This window comes from Gambusia affinis, linkage group LG21, assembly GCF_019740435.1.
Source record: "Gambusia affinis linkage group LG21, SWU_Gaff_1.0, whole genome shotgun sequence".
Classification (NCBI taxonomy): Eukaryota; Metazoa; Chordata; class Actinopteri; order Cyprinodontiformes; family Poeciliidae; genus Gambusia; species Gambusia affinis.
This window is the reverse complement of record NC_057888.1, coordinates 10561332-10582625: the sequence shown is the minus strand read 5'-3', so window position 1 is coordinate 10582625 and position 21294 is coordinate 10561332. Positions and strand designations below refer to the sequence as shown.

At 40.4% G+C, this 21294-nt stretch overlaps 1 protein-coding gene across 3 annotated transcripts; it reads right to left on the bottom strand.

Moving 5' to 3' along the window:
• Positions 1–8263: 8263 nt before the first annotated feature.
• Positions 8264–21089, bottom strand: mybl1 (v-myb avian myeloblastosis viral oncogene homolog-like 1). Of its 3 annotated transcripts, none has more exons than XR_006369540.1 (17): positions 20603–21071; positions 18942–19050; positions 17357–17428; positions 17095–17187; positions 16007–16227; positions 15736–15928; positions 15582–15656; positions 15192–15302; positions 13733–13960; positions 13284–13652; positions 13048–13187; positions 12857–12971; positions 12657–12773; positions 12439–12537; positions 11715–11906; positions 8925–11132; positions 8264–8733 (listed from the first exon to the last, which is right to left on the bottom strand). XR_006369540.1 is itself a non-coding variant. In XM_044105459.1 (16 exons), the coding sequence occupies exons 1-16, from the start codon at positions 20623–20625 to the stop codon at positions 11007–11009; spliced, it is 2283 nt and encodes a 760-aa protein (XP_043961394.1). In that variant the 5' UTR covers positions 20626–21089; the 3' UTR covers positions 8264–11006. The 3 variants fall into 3 exon arrangements, 1 of the variants encoding a protein (XP_043961394.1); XR_006369541.1 differs by having other exon boundaries at positions 8264–10369; positions 10887–11132; XM_044105459.1 differs by having other exon boundaries at positions 8264–11132; positions 20603–21089.
• Between the last annotated feature and the right edge of the window lie 205 nt (positions 21090–21294).

Sequence of the window (21294 nt, the reverse complement as noted above, 5' to 3'; positions counted from 1 at the left end):
ATTTTCAACCACTGAGCATGAAAAATCAGTCTTTGGAGTGCCAGTTGGTGGTGACCGGTGGCTCCTGCAATGAGACGCAGTAAACGTATCCCGTGATAAATGCACTTCTTCTAAAAACACTTTGTTACAGTTTCACAGCAAGACATGATTTCATCCATCAGCAGAAGAGAGAGTCTCTCCCTGATCAGAGCCACACAGTTTTTAAATCATTAGCTCCTACCAGGTCTAATTAAGGGGTGGAGACAACATTTACTCAATAGAAAATATACATGTGGACTCAACTATATTTCTAGAAAAAAAAAAACATTTGCATAATTACAATTAACCTTAATAAATAATAATAAATAAAAAAAACACACACAATCTGTGCCCAAACAAAATCCAAAACATCTCCGCTTCCCTCTCAAACAATGTAGATTTTCCCAGTGAGGTTGATTGAAAACACCAGGTCCTTCTCAGCATTTGCTCGTGGGCGTGTTTCCATGGCAACACATGACCCGGTGACCCCCAAAGAGAAGGAGAGAAAGATCAGAACAAAACAAAAACAATACATCTACCAGTTTAATTAGTTAGGATATAGACAGTACACAATACAACACCTGTTAGTGAGGGGTAAATCCCTCACAGTAAGGAAAGAGAAATAATCTCGCAACCAGAGATTAAGATGTGTTGATACCAAAGGGGGGTACAGTACATGTAAGAGTTTTATACATGTAAGAGTAGTACGACTGTCTGATAGAGACAGACTCGTAAAGATTACAAACGCAGCCAAATGTAGCTTTTTTTTAAATGCACATCCTGCTTTTTAAAACTTCAAAACCTTTCTCTAATTTCCCTGACATTTCACATTTACACACCACTCTCTGTCGGTGCATCGGATAAATTCCTAATAAAACACAGGAGAGTTTGCGGTTTTAATGTGACACAAGCTCAGCTAACCACATTTAATGTAAAATTAACTGAGCTTCACAAAGTACCAAAGTTTAAATGATTAAACCGCTTTCTTTTTCCTGGAAGTGATCATCGGGGAGATTTTTCCTATAAAAGGCTTAGCTGCGGTTTTATTTAAAGGCTTGGCCGCGGGTTCAGTGCTTGGATTGGGAACATCATCCTGAATTAGGAGCAGTGAGGAAAGTGAGTGACAGCTCACGAAGCCAGGATTTGTACTTTCAGCATTTGCAGACTACATAAACCAATAAGCAACCCTTGAATGAGAGCAGCGCTGAAGTTCTTGTTTTGGTTCGAGGCGCCTTTACTTCACGTACAATCGTTTCGCGGAGTGACTGCTCCAGTGTGTGATTGATGGATGGTTTTTAATCGCTGACACAAGCACAGGGGAGCAGCAGCAGGAGGAGGAGGAGGGTTTCCATCACCATCTGTTGAGCAGCCCATCACCAGGCAGCCGCTGCTCTTTGTTCCTGCTCAGCCATGCCACAGGAGAGTGGGACGCCGTCAATAACTCTCCATCAGTTGAGCTCTGATTTGATGAAATGATTCATGATCGGTCTCTGCTCTGCACCTGCAACGTGACGCTCAAAGAGAAACAAATCCCTAAAGAATAAAAGATCATTAAAACCTCCTGGTTAGGATCTACCGCCCTATATCACTGAGTTCTTTCCTTCCTTCCTTCCTTTTTCCCTTTTTTTCTTCCTTCATTCTTTCCTTCCTTCCTTCTCTTTTTATTTCTTCTTTCCTTCATTTATCCTTTCTTCTCCTTTTTCCTTCCTTCTTTCCATCTTTATTTCTATTGTTTTCTTCATTCTTTGCTCCCATCATCTTTTCTTCCTTCCTTCTGTCCTTTCTTCCTTCCTACTTTCCATCCTTCGTTCCTTCCTGTCTTCTCTTCCATCCTTCCCTCCTTGTTCACTTTCATCTTTCCTTTCTTTTTCTCTCTTCCTTCTCTGTGTCCTACCTCCATTTCGTTTCCCCCAAGTTGTCTGTGTCCTTCCTGGTGCCTGTCTTCCTTCCTTTCTTTCTTTACTTTTACTTAACTTTTCTTCCTTCTGGCGTAGTTTCTGATGAACATCCAAGGCCTGTTCACTGTAGAACTTTATCTAATACCTTCATTTAAAACTTGCTTCTTATATTTAAAAAGGGACCTGAAGGAATTAGAAAGCTAGAAAAATGAAAAATGCATTTTCACATGAAAAACCTGGTAAGATCTTAATTGGGCTCTGCATGTTTCAGTGAAACTCACTGCTGGGAAGAAGGAAGGAAGGAAGGAAGCTCAAGGCGGTGCTGCAGTGGATTAGTCAGCTGCATTTATTTAGAGAGCAGGAGCTTCAGTCGGGGTCAGATCTGCAAGATGCAGCACATCTACATGCAGAGCAATGAACACTTTGAAGTGATCACCACCGTTCTTGCTCCACAAGGTGAGTGGAAGCACATCTGCACTGAAGTTTGGTTTAGCGTGACATTATTTAGTGTTATTATTATTATTATTAGATCAGTGTCGGCTTCCCCGTTTTTCTTCTGGTTGACTTGATCAACTGAAGGATGCAGCTGCATGGATGCCTCCACACCTGCATCGATGTGATTTTTGTTATGCATTCTTGATTAAACTAATGTTCTTCTTTCCTTTTTTTTTATTTTTTATTGCTGAATCATCTCCACTCTCACTGGACTACAGGGAGGTATAGATACAAAGCTGAAGCCGAAAAGGCAAGTTTATGTTTTCCTTTACACAAACAGCTCTAAATTAAAATGATCGCATGTTGATTCAATCAGCATCTCTGCATCATATGTATATGAATAACCCACACTGTGTCGTAACCCCAGATTGAAGGCTTCTATTTTACTGCACAGCAGTTAATCTCTGAGCTTTGACTCTTAATCCTCTCCATTCTGCCTGCCTGTAAACCTGCACGTATTAACGTTACCATCACTCACCGACCACTTTCAGCAGCGAAACCTGATGCTTTATTTATTTGGCGAAAAGAAAAAAAAAGAAATCCTAAATGTTCTCTCCTATTTAAAACCGTAGTTCTCTCTGTGTCCGCTAGATGGTGGGGGTGCGCACCTACAGACCCCACTGGCCAGAGGAGCTGGCACTGTCTCCAGGTGAAGTCATCCTGGTTCCGTCCAAGCACGAGGAGGGGAGGTGGTTCGGGCGGCTGCAGCAGGGCCAGTGGGGCTACTTCCCCACCTCGTGCATGTTGGAGATAAGCCAGGTCTGTGGATGTGTTCAGTAACGCTGCAAAAGAGAGCTGCCCATGTTGAACGTCTTTACAGTTATAGCAGCAAACTGATACTTATCCACCCCCCGCGCATATAGCCTACTTTATAAACTATTCGATGTAATCATAGCTGCAGAACATTTTGAGGTTTGTCTCCACCGGCTTTCAGCTCCAGAGTTTGAAATATTTGACCAGTGTCCATGATAAAATAGATAAAGTTTAAACCGATTGAATAGACTTTGTGAAGATGGATTTTTTTTTAAGCCTTACTTCAACTGTCTTTATGTCTGGACCATTCTAATTCTATTCTTGAATATGCTTTGATATAGACAGGGTGCCAAACTTTTTTAGATGCAGTCCACATCTGAATCAGAGTCCATTACTAGGACTCTGTAGAGCTCAATGAGAGCTGGTGAGGAACTGCAAACATTTGATTCAGGTTTGTTGGTGCAAAGATGCAAAGAAAGTTTGCAGGATGGCAGCTCTGGAGGACTGGAGTCGGGCTAAAAATCATGGTTTATTCCTCTTTCACCTACTTTAGGCTGCATTTTCACATACAACCCTGATAAAGTTAACTAAAAGTTAACTGTGAAATGAGAACATTTTAAAAAGTTCAAAATGTGGATGCCTTTGTGAGAGCGAAAGCATCTAAATAATGCTTTTGCCTGGACTAAATAAGAACAACATGTGTCCAATTTCGTGTACCTGCAGAAAGAAACTCTTCAGAGCAAAACAAAACAGAAGAGTATGAACTAAAGCAGAGATTTCTGTGGGGTCCGGAGATTAACTTAAAAAAAATCCAAAATTAATTTGTCATTCTGCGTTTCTTTTCAGACTGACCTGCCAACTAAGGACTTGCAGAGAAGCTCATCTCTGAGAGTCAACAGCGAACGCTGCAGGTATGGGATGAAAGAATGAACACTTGAAGCAACTGCGTAAACAATTTCACGCATCCCCCACCTTCAGCAGGACGCACACCGCACTTCACGCTCCGTATCCAGCAGATGTTCCCCACATCCCCCCATGTCCAGATCCGATCCCGCTGCTCTCCTCCCAGCGCCCCTGAACAGGTGGCCCCTCTCTCCTCTCATTAGATAACAAAGCGCAATGATTGCCAAGCCCCCCAAACACACACACATACACAGAAGCCAGTCTCCTCTTATTTGAGGAGTGAGAGGGAAATGTTTGAGTGTGGAGGTAATTTTTCTTCTTCAACCTTTTTTTTAATTATAAATATCAATATATTAAAGGATGAGTAAAAGCTGCTCTACGCAAACTTCTACAAATCCAGACTCAAGTCCTCTGTTCGGCTCCTTGTAACTTCTTGTCTGCTAGCAGCTTAATTTAGGTCACAGGGAATAAACAGGGCCTTTGTGTTTGTTATTTCCTCTCTGTCCCCCAGTGGACACATTCTGCAGGCGCCGAGAAGGGGGAGCAGCAGAGGAGGTCTGGATGTGAGCCAGGTTAAGCACGACGGCCCCTTCCTGGTGCGGAGGCCCCAAAGTTCTCCGCATGAGCCCTCCCAACCTCAGCTACACAGATCTCCAAGTTTGCTCCACAGAATCTTGTCCAATCGCCGGAAAAAGACTGAATGCCAAGGAGCCACCAATGGGGCCTTCGAGGGTGACTAAGAAGAAACCTTTCTGTGTCCATGGTAACTGAAAGGAGTTGACTTTGTAGGCAGTGTTTTTGAGATTAGGTGGGTTTCAGAAACGTTCTTTTTTTTTTTTTTTTTTTTTTTAAAGAAAAAAAAAAGGTCTGAACCTCTTTGTTCTGTGCCTGAAGTCGATTATTCTTGTCTTTGCTAAATTTCAACAAGAAAGAAGCTGTAATGAATGCTGTCGTCACGCTTCACTTTGGGCACGATGGAGAACATTGTGGCACAAAGCAGAAACAAGACAAGACAAGTCCACTTGGTTACACTAAAATATTCATTCCCTTGTCTCTGCCAGATTTGCACATCTAGCAATGACTGGACCATTATTACACACACATTTGCATTGATCGAAACCAAGGCTGCTCTATAACTGAGGATAAGGTGATGCAGTCCTGAATACTGTTTATCAATTGAGTGTAATTCACAATTTTCAGAGTTTTTTCCATTGCCTGTCCTTGGGGAATGCTGTCTTTTAGTAAGCTTATTTTCTCCGCAAAGGCTCTGGTGGTAAAATGTGTCATCTTCTGTTAACTTATACTTGTATGTATATAGTTTACCTATCTTGTTTCTATTAACTGATTTGTGTCAGCTGAGTCTGTAGACTGAGCAAAGATTTTCTGATATATTTTTTATAATCTAACTGTAGTTACAGTGGCAGGAATTAACTGTTTTAGCCGAAAGAAGTGTTTTGTTTGAGAACCGTATATCTATCAGTCAATGTTTTGTATGTATGCACATATACTCTTTGCTTATTACATAAGCCATTATGAGGAATAATAATAAAAACATATGATGACTCCCTGGTTTAATCTTCATGCAACATTTTTTCACGTCTCTGCTCATTTTGCTTCAAACGCTGTGAACCTTGCGATTAAAAATGAAACCCAGAAGCAAAAGGAAGTGTGAGCTAGTTTTGCCGAAAGCCTTGCCAGAGGAGCAGGAATGATGCCCGTTGTCCCGGCAACACAAAAGCAGCCCTCAGAGGCTGCTGCGTGTCTTCTTCTGTGGTGCTTCTCAGAACGCCCCTGCGGCTGTTGATCACACCTCCTTTCAGTGGAAGCAAACTGCAAACTCAACCCCAACCTTGGCCTTGACATCCATGCAGGAAACTCCCCCTGCGTTGTTGTTTGATCTTCTCTGTTGTATAATCTTTTGTTGTAGGAGGCTGTGGGAGGCAATCACTCTGTGGACAGAGTGGGGAGGCACGTTTTGCACAGGAAAGGGTGTAAACGTTGCGCAGAGAGACGACCGGTCATCTGAAGCCGATCTGAGGGGATTTCTGACTTTAACGAAGCAACGAGAAAATCTCGCAACCTTAGAAGCAATGCTTCTTGATTTCTTTCACACTTTGTCTACAAATCAAAAACCTCAAGATGGTGTGTAATTACAAATTTTTTTTTGTCAAATCTTGTTACAAGTAAAATCTGAAAAGTGTGGCTTGCATTTATATGCAACCCACCAGTACGTTGGAGCTTTGCTGAAGTTACAGCTGCAGATCTTTTTAAGGGGGAGGGGAGAGAAGGCCTCAGCCACTTTTAGGCTGTTTTCTTTTGGAAATAGGTCAAGCTCAGTCAGATTAGATGGGCTTAGCTTGGTTTGAACACCACTTTTCAGGTCTTCACACACTCTTCTACAGATTTTCTGCCTCAACATGCTCTGATCTGAACCAGTTTATGGTTGTTGTGCTGCTGGAAGGTGAACCTTTGCCCCAGTTCCAAGTCTCTTTCTGCCTCTAACAGAGTTTTCTTCCAAGATAGTTTAATCCATATTTACATTAAATCTGAAAATAGTTCTAATGCTGCCAAAACTGCACTTAAAACCTGTTCAATAGTGCATTTTGGAGATGCATACAGCGTTTGTTTCCCACCATGAATCCCGCTTTGCATGTAGACCAAAAATTCAAAAATGGTTTCATCAGACCAGAGCACCTTCTTCCACTTTTGCTGAGTCCTATGTGGTTTGTGACAGTCTGCAAACAGCACTTCAACCTAATCTCTGATATAACTATTAACTGATCAGCTGACTTCTGAAGGCCACTGGATTTTATTTATGAGTGCCTGGATACAAAAGCACATCACACTTTTCAGATGTATATTTGTAATAAAAAACAAAAAAAAATCCCAAAACAAAAACGATAGTTTTTAACTTTTAGCTTAAAAAATAAACTTCTGCTTGGATCTTTCTCACAGGGACTAACACGTAAGCGGCAGTGGAAATGGTGACCTAATTTGGCCTGCAAACACCACAGTCCAATTTTAAAACATACACTTTGGAGGGGCTGTGGAGTCTCCCGCCTAAAAGGCCGTCCTCTCCCTGCTGCGTTGTGTTGGGTGTCTGCTGGGGGAAGGGGTGGAGGAGGGGGAATGGGTTGCCTGCCAGATGACTGCGCCATCATCCTTATAATGGGCTCCCATCTGCTGTCTCGCACACACATAAAGCCAAAGTGTGTTCATGGGAGTTTGTGCACATGCCTACAAGTGTGTGGGGGATATTCCTCTCTGTCATTTCCTCAGTGCAAAAAGCATTTCTAAGTAGAATTTAATTTTTTTTTAAAAAGGCTGTGGAGTCATTCATTGATCAAGATTTTAGTTGTATTGAATGTTTCTCCAAAAATAAATCCACGTAAGCGGATTTAATGTAAAATTTAATGTAAAATTTAATGTAAAAATGCTTCCCTTTTTTTTTAAAGCAAGGCTTTTAAACCAGTCAGGTATCTACTGCCGGCTAGATGTTGACTGATTCTTTAGATTTGTGTTTAATCAAACCTAAAGAACTCTGAATTATCTCTTTCTAATTCTGCATAAAACTTGCGGTTGAAGGATTGCTGGACATCCCCGGTTAGGACCAAGGAGGTGTCGGCGTGTTGATTGTTTACATGAACGCGTGCTGCTGCTCCCGCAGCACAGAACAGGTTGGCATGTTGTCTGGCTCACGCCATTTGTGGAAGGAAGGGGGGTGGGAGTTACTGAGTGAATGGGCCTGTAAAACCAACAGCCTTAAGGACAAAGGACCCTGGGGGCATTAAGTCATGGGTGAGTGGGCCCCTTTAGGGCCAGCAGCTGACCCTGTGGAGAGGCGTCTTGTTCTGGTGGAGGGGGCTCGTGTCGCTGGACCTTCAGGCCAAGATGACAACATTCCCAAGCATATATTCTTTCTGAAGAGTGAGTCATCTTTAACCACTTTATTTATGCTCAAACCCAGTTTCCCCTGAAGTAGTCTTTCAGCTCCAATTAGGGAACAATAGTTGAATAAATCATAAAAGGAGTTTCACAGTTTCAAATCTCTCCTCTCATGCTTTTGGCAAAAGCTCCGGATGTTTTCCACCCCTGCTGTGACCATGTCAGAAACCCTGAAGGATCATAACTAATCTTTATTACAGGGGGAACCGCAGAAGAATTTGGACTTGACGGAGAAAGAAAGACACAAAAAGTGATGCAACAAGATGCTTTTATTTTTCAAAAATAAAGTACAAGGTTACAAAAGAGAGCTGGCAGGACATCTAAGGTAACTTGGTTATGACAGTTACTGAAATTGCTACATTAAACAGCACGTTTAATAAAAGCGATTCATCCAGCATCTTGTGTTTATTGCTCATGCAGAACTACAGTAGTAAACAGAGCTGCTAGCATCTTGTACTTGTACGTAATTCCCTCAACACTTGTAATTTGTATTTGTCAAGAATTGGTAACTTCAAAACAAATGAACTTGGATTTAATGGATGTAATGTACAACGATGAGTCAAACCGACCCGCAGGAACAGATCACACAAATATAAACAGATTAGACACATCTAAGTATAAATCACTTATATAGATGTTAGTCTACCGTCTGCACCAAACTCTCCTGATCTTTCCTCTTGATCTCTCTGACAAGATTTCCTTCTTATTCTCACTCAGAGGTCTAAATGGAGGATAATCCAGATTAGAGGCAATGCTAGGTCCACTAAACGCTGACAATACAAGATTGTAGTGCAGATTATAGAAAGTTTCAGTAAGATTACAAATAATCACGAGTCGGGCTACTAAAATGGAAGACAAGCAGTTCAGCACTTTTTAAATGTAATTGGATTTTACTGTAGTGCTCTTACTTACAATCCAGAGTGTATAAAGTGCAGGATCTGTAGTTGTTATTTAGGGGTTTCACAAGCGAAGTGCTGGTTCGAAAACAATATGCATGATGATCCTTCAGCCACCTGAGCTCGGATCAGCTCATTTTTCCTCATTAAAACGACTTTTAATTGAACTTAAAAAAAAAAAAAAAAAAAAATTAAAACATGTAGATTTGAAATCGAATGTGGTATGAAAAAGATTGGAAAATTTTATTTTTAAACCATATCGCCTAGCATCGCCTAGTTTTCATCATAATTGTCTCTTGAAGCAAATACAATCCAGCATGAAACATAAATAACAATTACAGATCAGCAAAAAAAACAACAAAAAAAACAAAACAAAACAAAAAAAAAAACAAGAGTGTGGAAGTTAGGATTTGATCAGGGAACGTCAGCATCATACAAGGACACGCCGGCTGCTCTACTCAGAACCATCTGCCTACAAAAACGGCTTATTGCAAGGTTTTCTTTTCTTAGTGTAGTTAAAGTACACACTTCTGCAGCCAAACAGGAGAAACAAAAGGTGAAAAATCAAGCAGCAGATTCTTCATGTCAGCATTCATCACAAACTAACCCGCACACCCAAACAAAGAGCTATGTCATGATAATTAACAAACAAAAGTTTAAATTTATACATATAAAAAGTGCAGTTTGTCTATGATTAGATTTCAGTCCTGCTACCTAATTGCAAAACACATTTGATTTAAAGGGGGAAAAATGTTATCTAAATGTTACAAGGTCATGCAAACATCTATAAAATTATTTTCTAAGATCTTACCAAATTATTTCATAGAGGCTTAAAGTCAGGGGCAGTGCATGTTGTTTCTACCTTGGTGATATTAAACTGAATGGCAGTCCAGTCCTGTTTTCTTTTCTTTTCTTTTTTTCAAAGAGAAAAGATAATAAAATTCTTCAATAGTTTCTCTTAAAGGTTTCCTTTTCAAAGACATAAATAAATTAGTAGACATTAAATAAATAAAAATCTACAGCCTTCACATAAAAACGTGGTCCTTCTCAGCCAAATGTTTGACGTTTGTGATGTGAAACCGTGTCAGTATCAACCGTCACAATGAAACATCTGACAAAGGGGATTTTGTTTTATTTATTTAAACAGTGACATGCTTAGAGCAAATATGATTTTAGGCTGTTATTGTCAGCAAACTAAAAAAAAAACGAAGAAAAAAAAAAGTAAAAACTTCATGACTTTATGGTGTCCAATTTATATTAACATCTAAGTCTCAGAAGAGTCAGAAAATAAATAAAATAATTAGAGATAAACAATAAAAGGTACCCTTCCACGTTTGAGGTTCTTTCACATGTACATTGCAATGAAATACATTCAACTGATGTTTCCACGGACTCCATGGTCTCGGATTGGAAACGCTGTGTTGTCAGACAGAAACCATCTCAAGTGCTATCCAGTTTGCCCTTTCAAAATAAAATAACATAAAAATAAAACTGAAGAAACACACTGCTCCTTTCTCGGCAGCAAAAATCCTCTCAGTAGTGCAATTTTGACTGACAGTTTCTCATTTTCTTCCTCAAAACCTCACACCAGCTTGGACTAGCATCTCAAATGATTGCTATTGCAAAAACACACAGCTGCATTTTGTTGTTTCAGCTTAAAGTAAAGGGAATTTTATTATTGGGCGTCTTGTTAAAAACCTGTAGTGTGATTTTAAAGTTTATGTTAAGCCAGTAAAAAGCTGGACATGTGGCATGTGCGTGATTTTTATCAAATAACAGCAATCAGACTAGTTTAGCGAAAATAAGCTGAGAGAGATAAATCATGACGTGTTTCCTGGCAATTATGTATTAAAAATATATCACTCAGAAGCAGCCACCGCTAGTAGTACAGACTATATTTGTATAGTTTCTACTGTAGGCAAAGATGTAGGTAAGTAAAAAAAGACTAGGTGACCTAAAAAAGTGTTATAAACTGTACCGGCAGTCAGGGCCTCGGCAGTGTTGTTCTGTGTCACTAGATTGTCTCCTTCAGGACTCAGTGGACAGTTTCAGGTGCTGGACGGATGTAGTGCTGCTTGCTTGGGAGTGGAGGACGGATTTAAAGGATGAGAGCCCTTGAGGTAGAGCCGGACGACGGGTAGGGAGTCAGATACTGTCGAGCCTGTTCTGTCATAATGAGCTGGTCCTCTGTCTTCCCATAAACCACTGCTTCCCATTCGCTCACCTGCAGGGAGGGGGACCGGTGGTTAGTTTGGCCATCAGCAATCGGTTTCTATGCTCCGCTGATCTGGAACAAACTTCCAGAAAACGCATACTATTCAACCTGGAACTCTTTTTCTCCAGAACCTTCAATACTTGTCAGTTTAAATAAATACTGTGGCAGTCTGATCTGTATTACATTGAAAAGCCATCACTTCTAAGTAATGAAGTTAGAAGAAATTTTTCTTTTACAGCGCTAATTGTAAATTGTATAATCGCTTTAATTTAAGTAAAGCGAGAATAACCCTACATCTAAATGCAGTCATTTTTTTTGTTGATTGTGGTTATAGTGCTTTTAATTCCAAAAATAAATGTAAAACCAGCTGATATTATTGGTTTAAATCCATAAAAATGGCTTTATTATACTGTTTAGACCACTGAGTGCGCAGATTACTAAGATTAGTTGATTTTATTAATGTACTTTAATGAAAGCAGTGCAATTTACAGCTAAACAAAATAACGAGCTGCAACGGAAAGATGTCTGACACAAAATGCAGGAAACATTCAAAAGCAAACTGCATCATGCAGGCAGGTTGGTTTCACATACCTGTGCAGGAGATGATTTTGGTTCTTTATGTGAGGAGGGACCATTTTTCACGTCAGGCCCGGAGAAGCAGTGGGTGTGACAACGGACTCCTAATAAGGACTTGTCTTTCTCAGAGGCTGACTGCCTACCCTCTTCTTCCTCAGTGATCGGGGTGACCAGCGAAGAGTTTGCCATCAGACTTTCTTCTGAAATCTGGAAAATGGTGAGAGGTAAATGCTGTTGTTGAAAACAGGGTTTCTCTCAGGGGGTTTTGAAAGAGAACAGTCTCAACCTTCCTTACAGTCCATTTCCTAAATGCAGTGTTTCATTATATCCTGATGGTGTCATCCAGGACATGTTATTGCGGAATATCTACTCTGCTGTATGGAAATTGAACTGTTAGCGTCTCATGACAGTCGTAAATCTTTCATACGGCAACAGTCTTCTGTCAGAATCTTTCCCGCCCACGGCATCACCATCTACGACTCTTTGAAGATTATTGTATTTTATTAGAGATGACATTTCATTTCACTTTGGGATAAACAAAGTATTTTTGAACTGACTTTCAAAGGGTTGGCAGAAATCCCATAAAACAGCAGCAAACTGTGGAGTTTTGGGGTACAGTCATACCCAAGTACTACAAGATGTTTGGTGTAAGAGTAGAGAAATCAAATTATAGGGTGAGATGAAGGCAGGTGATTTGCTCAGAGGGTCGCAGGTGAAAGAAGAAGTCAGACTGACTCACCTGTGCATTGTTGAGCTGCTCTTGGAAGACGTCAAGGCTGTCTTCAACCCAAGGGTCCAGTACAAGAGACTTGCGCACTTTTCTCGCTGGACCATCCATCTGAATGTATAAGTCAAACATTTATTTATCACTTTTTATTAATCAGAGAAGGTAAAACAGCCATATCAAACATTTTCTATAACAAACAAAAGAGCTAAAAAGGTCTGAGTCTGACATACGTTATGTTTCCACGCTCTGTGGTCGGACTGGAAGTCTGTTTTGTTGAAGATGTCTCTTCCCGACTCCTGCTTCAGGACTTCTAGGATATCCTCTTCTAGGAACGCCAGAGGCTGTGGCTACAAAACACAGCAAGAAGAAGAATATAAATGACAGCCCTTGGAGAGTAAAATAGCAATCAGCCTTATGATCTGTGCCTCACCTCCATCCTCAATGGGCCGTGCATTTTTTCCTGGGCAGCCAAAGCTTTTTTGAATGGGGTTGGGGTTCTTGGGGTTGGGACTGCAGCATTTTTAACTAATTTAGGGGTCCTGGAACTAAAAAAAAAATAAAATACAATATTTTGTCCTGAAAAAATTACATTTTGGAATTTATTTGTCACACTTTATTTACCCATCGTTTTCTTTCTGGTGTTTGGGTGTATTTTCCTTGAGGAGAGGCGTATTGAGGAGGCATCTTTGACCGCACACAGGAGTTGAGGTCAAGGCGGGATCCTCCAGGTTCAGATGCTCCGTTGCTGATATGTTGCAGAACTGACATGACAGATATGACGTTTATAACAAACGCCTAAAGCAACGTATCTATATTAACTGTAAGAGGACAAAAAGGCAGTGAGACAAACATCTTACAGCTGACGTGGTGCATGAGTGTGACTTTGTAGGTGTCTTCTTGGGAGAGTTTGACATGTTTTCCAAGAACGAAGAGCAAGTCCTGTCACACAGAGGCTGCCTTCTGTCTCTTCTTTTCTTCCTCCCGCTGGAATCCTTGCCGGGTTTCAGTGAGTTGATGGGTGTCTGGGAGGTGACGGCGACCAAGCCAAATGGGGAGAAGTTCCCATCGCGGCCTGGTATGGTGGTGTGATTGTTGACGGTGTAGCCTATCGGTTCATAAACTGTCCTCTCCTGCAACAGATTGGTGAAGCCTGCGTGGTTGTGCCTGGGTGGCGTCGCTGCATTAGACACATCAAAACTGGCCACATTGTTCCACGTTCCAGGCTCCTGATGGGAGGAAGAAATATTCTGTAGATAAATCTATTACATCTAATCATAATTAGTCTGCTTTTGCTTTTGTAACTCACTGAATTGAGTAGCTCCATGGTTTCTGCAAACTCTGGGATGGTCTGAAGGCTGGAGAGCACAGCGCTAGCCTCTGCGGTCAGGAACTTGCTTGGAGAGACTTGAGGGGGTGGCGCGGGAATGTCCGGCCCTCTCCAGGAGCCCCTCTCCGCCTGCTCCTCCAGGCTGCTGCTGGTGGTCATCGAATCTTCAGACAGACTGTCTGACCAGGCCGGGTACGGCTCCACACTCTGAGGGTCAGCAAAAACAGGAAAGCTATGACAAAGATTTCATGTTGCAGAACAAAGGCGCAAGCAAAAGATTTAAATCGCAAAAACGTGAATCCTTATGCAGACCGTACTGCTAAAGTATCCATACCACTTGTTGTAAGATTACAAACTTAAATCTAAATTGAGATTTTATGTGAAGGTGACATATAATAATAATAAAAAAAATCACTTACAAGTTGTTTGAAATTGTTTTTGTTTTTTTACACAAAAATCTGAAAAGTGTGGCATGTACTTGTATTCAGGCTGCTGGTGTCAATACTGTTCAGAACCACATTCTGAAAAGATATTCTCTAGAAAGAGAAATTTGACCCAAGATTTGTTTTCTTTTAGGTATTTTAGGAATTTGACCTGGTCATTTTAATACCTAGTGTTGCTGGTGCTGTCCAGCTGGAAGGTGGAAGTCCGGCCCAGTCTCAAGCTTTTTCAACAAACTGGCTTTCAGGATTGTCCTGCATTTAGCTCCACCCAATAATCCTCCAATAAACTCTAACTGCATCCCCATGGTGTGATGCTGCCTCCACCATGCTTCCATGAGGGTGATATGTTCAGGGTCAGTGTTACTTTTCTGAAAGCAACATGTCCTCTTGAATTGCGTGTGGAGATATCATATACATGTCACACTTTTACGACTGTTTTGTGTAAAATTTGTTGAAGAAACATTAATTCCACTTCACAAATCTATGCTACTTTGTGTTAATCTATCACATAAAATCTCTTTTTTGTCAGCGCATTTGAATACTTTTGTGCACATAAATGCTACAAATAGACACAGAGGTTCAGTTTTGACAGTAGAGACAGACTAAAGGGGCGTAAAAACAAGTGCTTGACAGATGAGGGGAGGATGTAACAGCTTCACGGGTGCAACCGTAGTGAGGTGACTACCAAGCACAGCTTCAGCCAAATCCAGAGGAAAATATGAAATGGAATATGTTTTAATATAGCAGGACTACAAGCACGCATAAATGTGCTCAAATCTTGTGCTATACACAGAAAAAAAGCTCATTCAGGAATGTGAACCACTAGACAGGTGATTTATCGGACAACATAAAAATGATCAAGTTTTATATTTCATTGTTCATCTAATTTTTGACTATTATTTTAAAATGAGCTTTTCTTCAGCGTATGACAGCTGCAAACCCACACAGGATGCTAGCTAAGTCTGCTAAAACACACACACGGAGTGTGTTCTTACACGTGAACCTCTGCACTGCACGTGTCGCTGGACTTCACTCTCTGCTGACATAAGCAGCAGCTCAAGCTCCTTAATTCTCTGTTCTCTGTCAGGATCATCCAGGCAGGATGGCTGCAGTGTACGAACATCAGGGAGGCGAGTTCGACAAGAAGAGAGGAAGGGGAAAGAGTTAAAAGAGTTAAGATAATCAAAGAAAGGGGACAAAACACAACAAATTCACAAACATTGATTATTCAGGGTTAGGTGAGAAAAAAAAAAAACGGGACAGTCAAGTGTTTGATTGGCTTGATTTGTCCAAAGTTAGCAAACAACAAGCAAGTGTAACAACACAGGTAAGAAAATAAAGAGAAATATTTTTTTATGTACATTAACTTAAACACAAATACTCACTGATACGAAGCTGGAGTTTTCAGGAAGGCCGTCTATAATGTGTCCGCTGGCAGGATCGTAGGAAAAACTCCCCACCTGTAACACACAGCACCAAGATCAAAGGAGCTCAAGTTAAAGACTTTGGATGAATTGCGAAGCGGAAGATGAAATGGACCTGGCTGGAAGCCGTCACAGGCAGAGGACTGTGACTGCAGTGCTTTGTCGGACTCAGAGGACAAGATCTGCTGTTCCGTCTTTTCCCGTTTCCAGAGGAGGTGAAAGACTTGCAGCCATCCTGCAGGTAACCTTCGTGCTCCACTTTCCGCCTCATGGTGGAATTCCAGTGGTTCTTGATGGAGTTGTCTGTACTGTGAGGGAAATGACTGACGGCATTAAACATCCAGATGCTGGCTAGATGAAGGATCATGTATTTGAGGCAACATTACCGGCCAGGAAGCAGCTTCGAAATCTCTGCCCAGCGGTTCCCGAGCCGCTTGTGGGCTTCATAGATGATCCGATCTTCCTCTTGCGTCCAAGACGACTTCTTCACCTCTGGGTTCAGGTGGTTGTGCCAACGCTCGCGGCACTGTTTTCCAATTCTCCCTTGCAAGTGCTTTGCAATCACTGACCAGCGCTTTGGGCCGTACTTGTGCACCAGGTCGATCACCTGCACAAACACCCAAAACAGGAAACATTGAGACACCTTATAGAGAAATACAGAAAATGCAAAGAAACTGTATATTGCTATACAGCAGAATCGTCATGCTCAAAAGAACGAGAGTTATTCAGGTGTGGGTGAATGTAGCTGAGGCCCATTCTGTCAGAACTGAGCAATGCTGTGATGTCATAGTTGGCAGGTCAAGTTTAAGCAATAGCTGTGATTAGATGTAGATGTGTTTTCTTTGGATTCAGTCAGGCATGATTCATGATCATTTTTAGCAACAGTAAGTTGCAAAGTGATACAAAAAGGTGATAAAGCAAGTGAGCATCGGACTACACAAACATTGATTTCAATGGGGTTTTATGTGATTGACCTGCATTAATGTTTGGTTCTAACACTGTTGCAAAAAGTAATTAATCAACTGATCACATGATAAATTAAAATGAGCTCAATAATTTCCATTCTGATGATGATTAATATTTATTTAAGGGCAATTTTGCTTCCTCTACATAATCAAGTTTATGTATGGTTTAGTTTGTGTGCCGTTCTTATTTCTTTTATATTTATTGTTTTTGGTTAGTGTTTTATTTTGGATATCTAAAATGTCTTCCAGTTCCACTAAGTTTATTCGTCTTTGAGAGGGTGAACTTAAGTTATTATGCCATTAAGATGATATTACTTGAAAATAGTCTCAAAACAATTATATCATTGTTTATTCCAATAATTTTTGGGAACTGTTTCACATGTGCAGAGGGTAGTTAGCCTGAAGATAAATAATAGATTGCACATTGTGGTATTTGTGTTTATGCTGTGCTCTTTCACACCCTTCCTCTTTCTCCCATATAATATCTAGCAACTCCCAGCTCTACTTACCTTTTGATCCTCTTCTTTTGTCCAGGGTCCTTTTACCAGCTCTGGGTTGAGGACCTTCTGCCAGCGGTGCTGACACTGACCATCTGTCCTCCCCTGTGGCAGCAGACACAGAAAGTTAAAAACCAGCTCATCACTCTGTACCAGCTGCTAAACTGGCCCCTAAAAACTGTAACTCGCTAGGACACACTGTGTCCGAATGCAATTGGTAAACGTCTTTGACGGGCAAAGAGTGAATAAAATGTTGTTTTGTGATAATACTTACTGGAAAGAAGGTAGCTATTGATTTCCAGGATTCAGTTCCATGCTGCTCCACAAGTTTTTTAAGTTTTTCATCCTTAAAAAAATTAGAAGAAAGAAAAAAAATTAAATACCGAATATGTTTTTTTTTCCTCTTACAGTTTTCTTTTGACTTTTTTCCCCTCTTTCACTTCAGTGCTTTAGATTCTTTTTAAGAAAATGTTAACATTAGCCAGAGCATGTATTCAGACCTGCCACTATTTGTGGTTAAAAGTACAGAAAACCCCCTTAATTGCAGTAAATCCTTTTTTATGTCATTGTAGTCCGTGCAATTGGTAAAGAACCAGAGTTTATTTTCCCATTGTTCAGGTGCGAATACATTCAGCCGAACCAAGAGACCCACTTCTTCAGGTGGGCTCAGTCCACTTCTAAAGGAGTTCTGGTGTGAACACAGACAGGCCTCGATTCGCACCAACTACAGGAAATATACGTCTTTTTGGATCTTATAAGCCACCATTTCTGGGGGTTGTGGTAATAATTAGCCCTTCTGTGTGGCTAATGCTACAACTGCATGGATGCCGTGTGCATTCCAGAAGCTACGAGGAGACAGTGCATTCGTCCTTGGTGTTTGGGCAGATGCACGCAAGAATGCAGTCATGTTCAGCATGTTTAACGAGAAATGTTTGTTTTCTTTCCAGGTTTGTGCTCTGCCACACGCCACCATTTCTGTCCAATGGAAGCAAAGATCTTCAGCCACTTGGCTTTATTTAAAAATGATTGTCCGCTTGCAAAAAAAGCTCAATATGAAATAAAACTGCACCAAATAAAAAAGAATAAAGCCTATTTTAGGTCTGGGCCAAACAACTATAGTAGTGTGAATACAGCCAGAGATAATTTGATTAAATTTAAAAAAAAAAAACAAGTGAGTTTGTTCATTGGGAAAAAAGCTATTCAAACCAATCTGCCTGTTCCCATGTGGAAAAGTAATTGCTAAACGAAACTCTTAGAACACTGTGGAAGGTTTTGCTCATGTTTCTTTGCAGAACGGTTTTATTTCAACGATGGTGAATGGTTTTTAGTGCTGAATGGTTGGTCTAAGCTTACATCACAGCATCTAGATGCCATTTTCCCCATTCTCTCTCTTTCTTTATAGTTGAATCATGAACATTAACCATAACTGTAGCAAATGAGGTCTGCAAAGCTTTATATGTTGTTCTGGATTATTTTATGACACCCTGGATGAGTTGACAAAGAGGCCATATTTATTGATCAGATGGGTCAGTAACTGGGCCTGAAATCAGCAAATTCGTTTACAAACAGTTAATTAATGATTTAACAAAAGGGTGATTACTTTTTCCACACAGTCAGGTTGGTTTTGATTTCAAAACTCCATTTGATATTTACTCTTCATATTTCTGCCCATAATTAAAATCTGTTAGATGACCAGAAACATGCAAAAGGAAGAAACCTGTAAGCGGACAAACACTAACTTCACTTTTTAAGCATGCTACAATTTACCACAGGTCACTATGCAAACACTATGAAGTCTGTTTCAGTTTCAGCCTCTTCTCAGGCCACACCCTACATGAGAACGTGCATCATCCTCTTACCTCATCTCGGGACCATTTCACTTTACACAGCAGCTTTTTGTCTTTGCTCTTCTCTTTACTCTCTGGGTCTGTGGAGTGGAGCTCTTCATCTTCATCAAGGCTAGAAATACTACAATAACAAAGCAGAAAAATTGTAAAACAGAGACCCCAGAAATAAAAATGGCATATAAAAATCCCACCTAACCAGCCAGATCTCTCCTGATTAGCACCACCTTTTGTTTTTCTTGAGGAATTAGAACTTTTCCCAAGTTCTAATTCTGATAGTTTTAATTAGAGACACATGGAACAGAGGAAAAAAATACTACAGTTTCGCAGAACGTGTTAATCTGATTACCAATGAGACTGGAGGTTATTACTGAACAAGCGGAATGTTATAAAGTGGTAGAAAATTACATTATTTCTCGCAAAGAGTTTTTCAATCAACGAGTGGGTGTGTTGATGGAAGCACGAGGAAAGGTGCAGTTGTTCAAAAAGCAACAAAAGCAAACCTAACCTGGCTCTTAAACCAGCTTACTCACACTGTTCTCACTTAACAGCGTTTTCTTTGCTTTTAATAATCCAAAATAGATTATTATTTTTATTTATCTAGTTTATGTTTTGGCTTTAACTATATTGAATATTTGAATTTATAAACAAATCCAGTTGTTACTTTCAACATGCCTTCATTTATTGTTGAAATAAACACAAATGTTGTGTACAATTAAACACAAGTCTAGTTGGACCTTTCTCATCACATTTTCTAAGTAGCATCAAAGTAACAAACTGTTACGAATAATATTAGCATGTTAGCTGGAATGACAGCAGGTCAAATACTAGAGAGCTTATTTTGGCAGTGAGTTTTCAAATTGTTCAATTTTCAGAGTCTCTAATAGGAAAATTTTATTATTAGGCAAGTTTTAAAATAGATTATTCCTTTTGTTTTGAGTTTAGGAATAATTTTAATTTGATTATGCGTTTATTCATTTTGACATAACTCCCAGGCATTAATTGCAGGTTAATAACTTGTATTTTTATTTTTAATGTATTGTATAAGAGGTTCTACAGAAACACAGTATGAATTCATGGTATTATTCAGAAGGTTTTGGCAGAAAACCTTATTGTGTGCTTAAGGGCTGGACTGACTTGAGACTAATTACCCTGCAGATATCATACAACATATGGCAAATGGTAAGCATTTATAAATTACTATAAAAAGTGCTCTGCTTATCACAGTTATTATGACTTGGCTAGTTATTGTCTGTGTTGGTACAAGAGTACCTAAAATATGCCTTTGTGACAAATAGGTTATTACATAACTATTCTCAGTGCTCTTTGACACTAGCCATTTTATGAGCCAAAAGAAGGTCCTTCGTTACAGGTATATTTATACAATTATGTGTGGTCTGCAATTATTTTATCTACTTTCAACCACAATCTTAGCTTTTTATCTGTTTCTGCTTGTAAATGTACCAGTTTACTATAATTTATGTATGTATTACAAATTATAACTAGTGCTAGGGCTGTTTACAAGATATTTATTGCACTCTAGACCTTCTATGTGCAGGTGCACTTGATAAGTTGACGCCCTCTCCTACAGGACAATGACACGAATCCTATCTACGGCAGATGGCAGGCGAACCAAACAGTGACATGACTGTATTATGGATACTGATGGCACCTACCTGCGTGTTTTCGCGTTGTCCATGACAGCCGGTGGGACGGTTGAACCTCTTCAAAGACAAACCTGTGTTTGGCAACGCTCTCAAACCCCGCAGTAATAACTGTCTATCCATAGAAATCACTTTCAGTCATCACTGAGAGGTTGTTGCATTCAGTTGGTAGAGTATGGCTAGCCAGCGAGCTAACTGGAGGCAATGTTACATCAAATTTGCAGGGTAACAAAAAGCGCTGTCCACCTTCGATAACATCGTTGCTATGAAAAATGCGTCACTCTATTTTCTTCTGGTTCTTGTCGCTTAAAATGCAACGTCGCAAAGTAAAGAGCTGGTCTGCAGACGGAGGACCTAACAGAGCTTTCCTCGCTTTCATTCAGATATGTTTCTAGCAGAGTCTCTCCTCCGTCTGTACCTCTGTGTAGCGCTATAATTTTTGTCCATCCCGCCGATTCTCGCGCCCAGCCCTCTGTGCAGGCGGCCTCACCGCTGATTGGACAAAGTCTCCCAGCGCTCTAACCTAACAGGTTACCGTTGTGGAGGTGCTAATTGCTCATTGGCTGGATTCTCCACAGGCTTTTCTTTCATTGGTTGAGGATTTGAAGAGGCGGGTGTTCAATTAGACCACTGTACTGTCATCTTCTACAGCAGAATGGACCTTTTCATTAAGAGTTTGGGGGCTCAAAGTGGGGAGGGCAGGG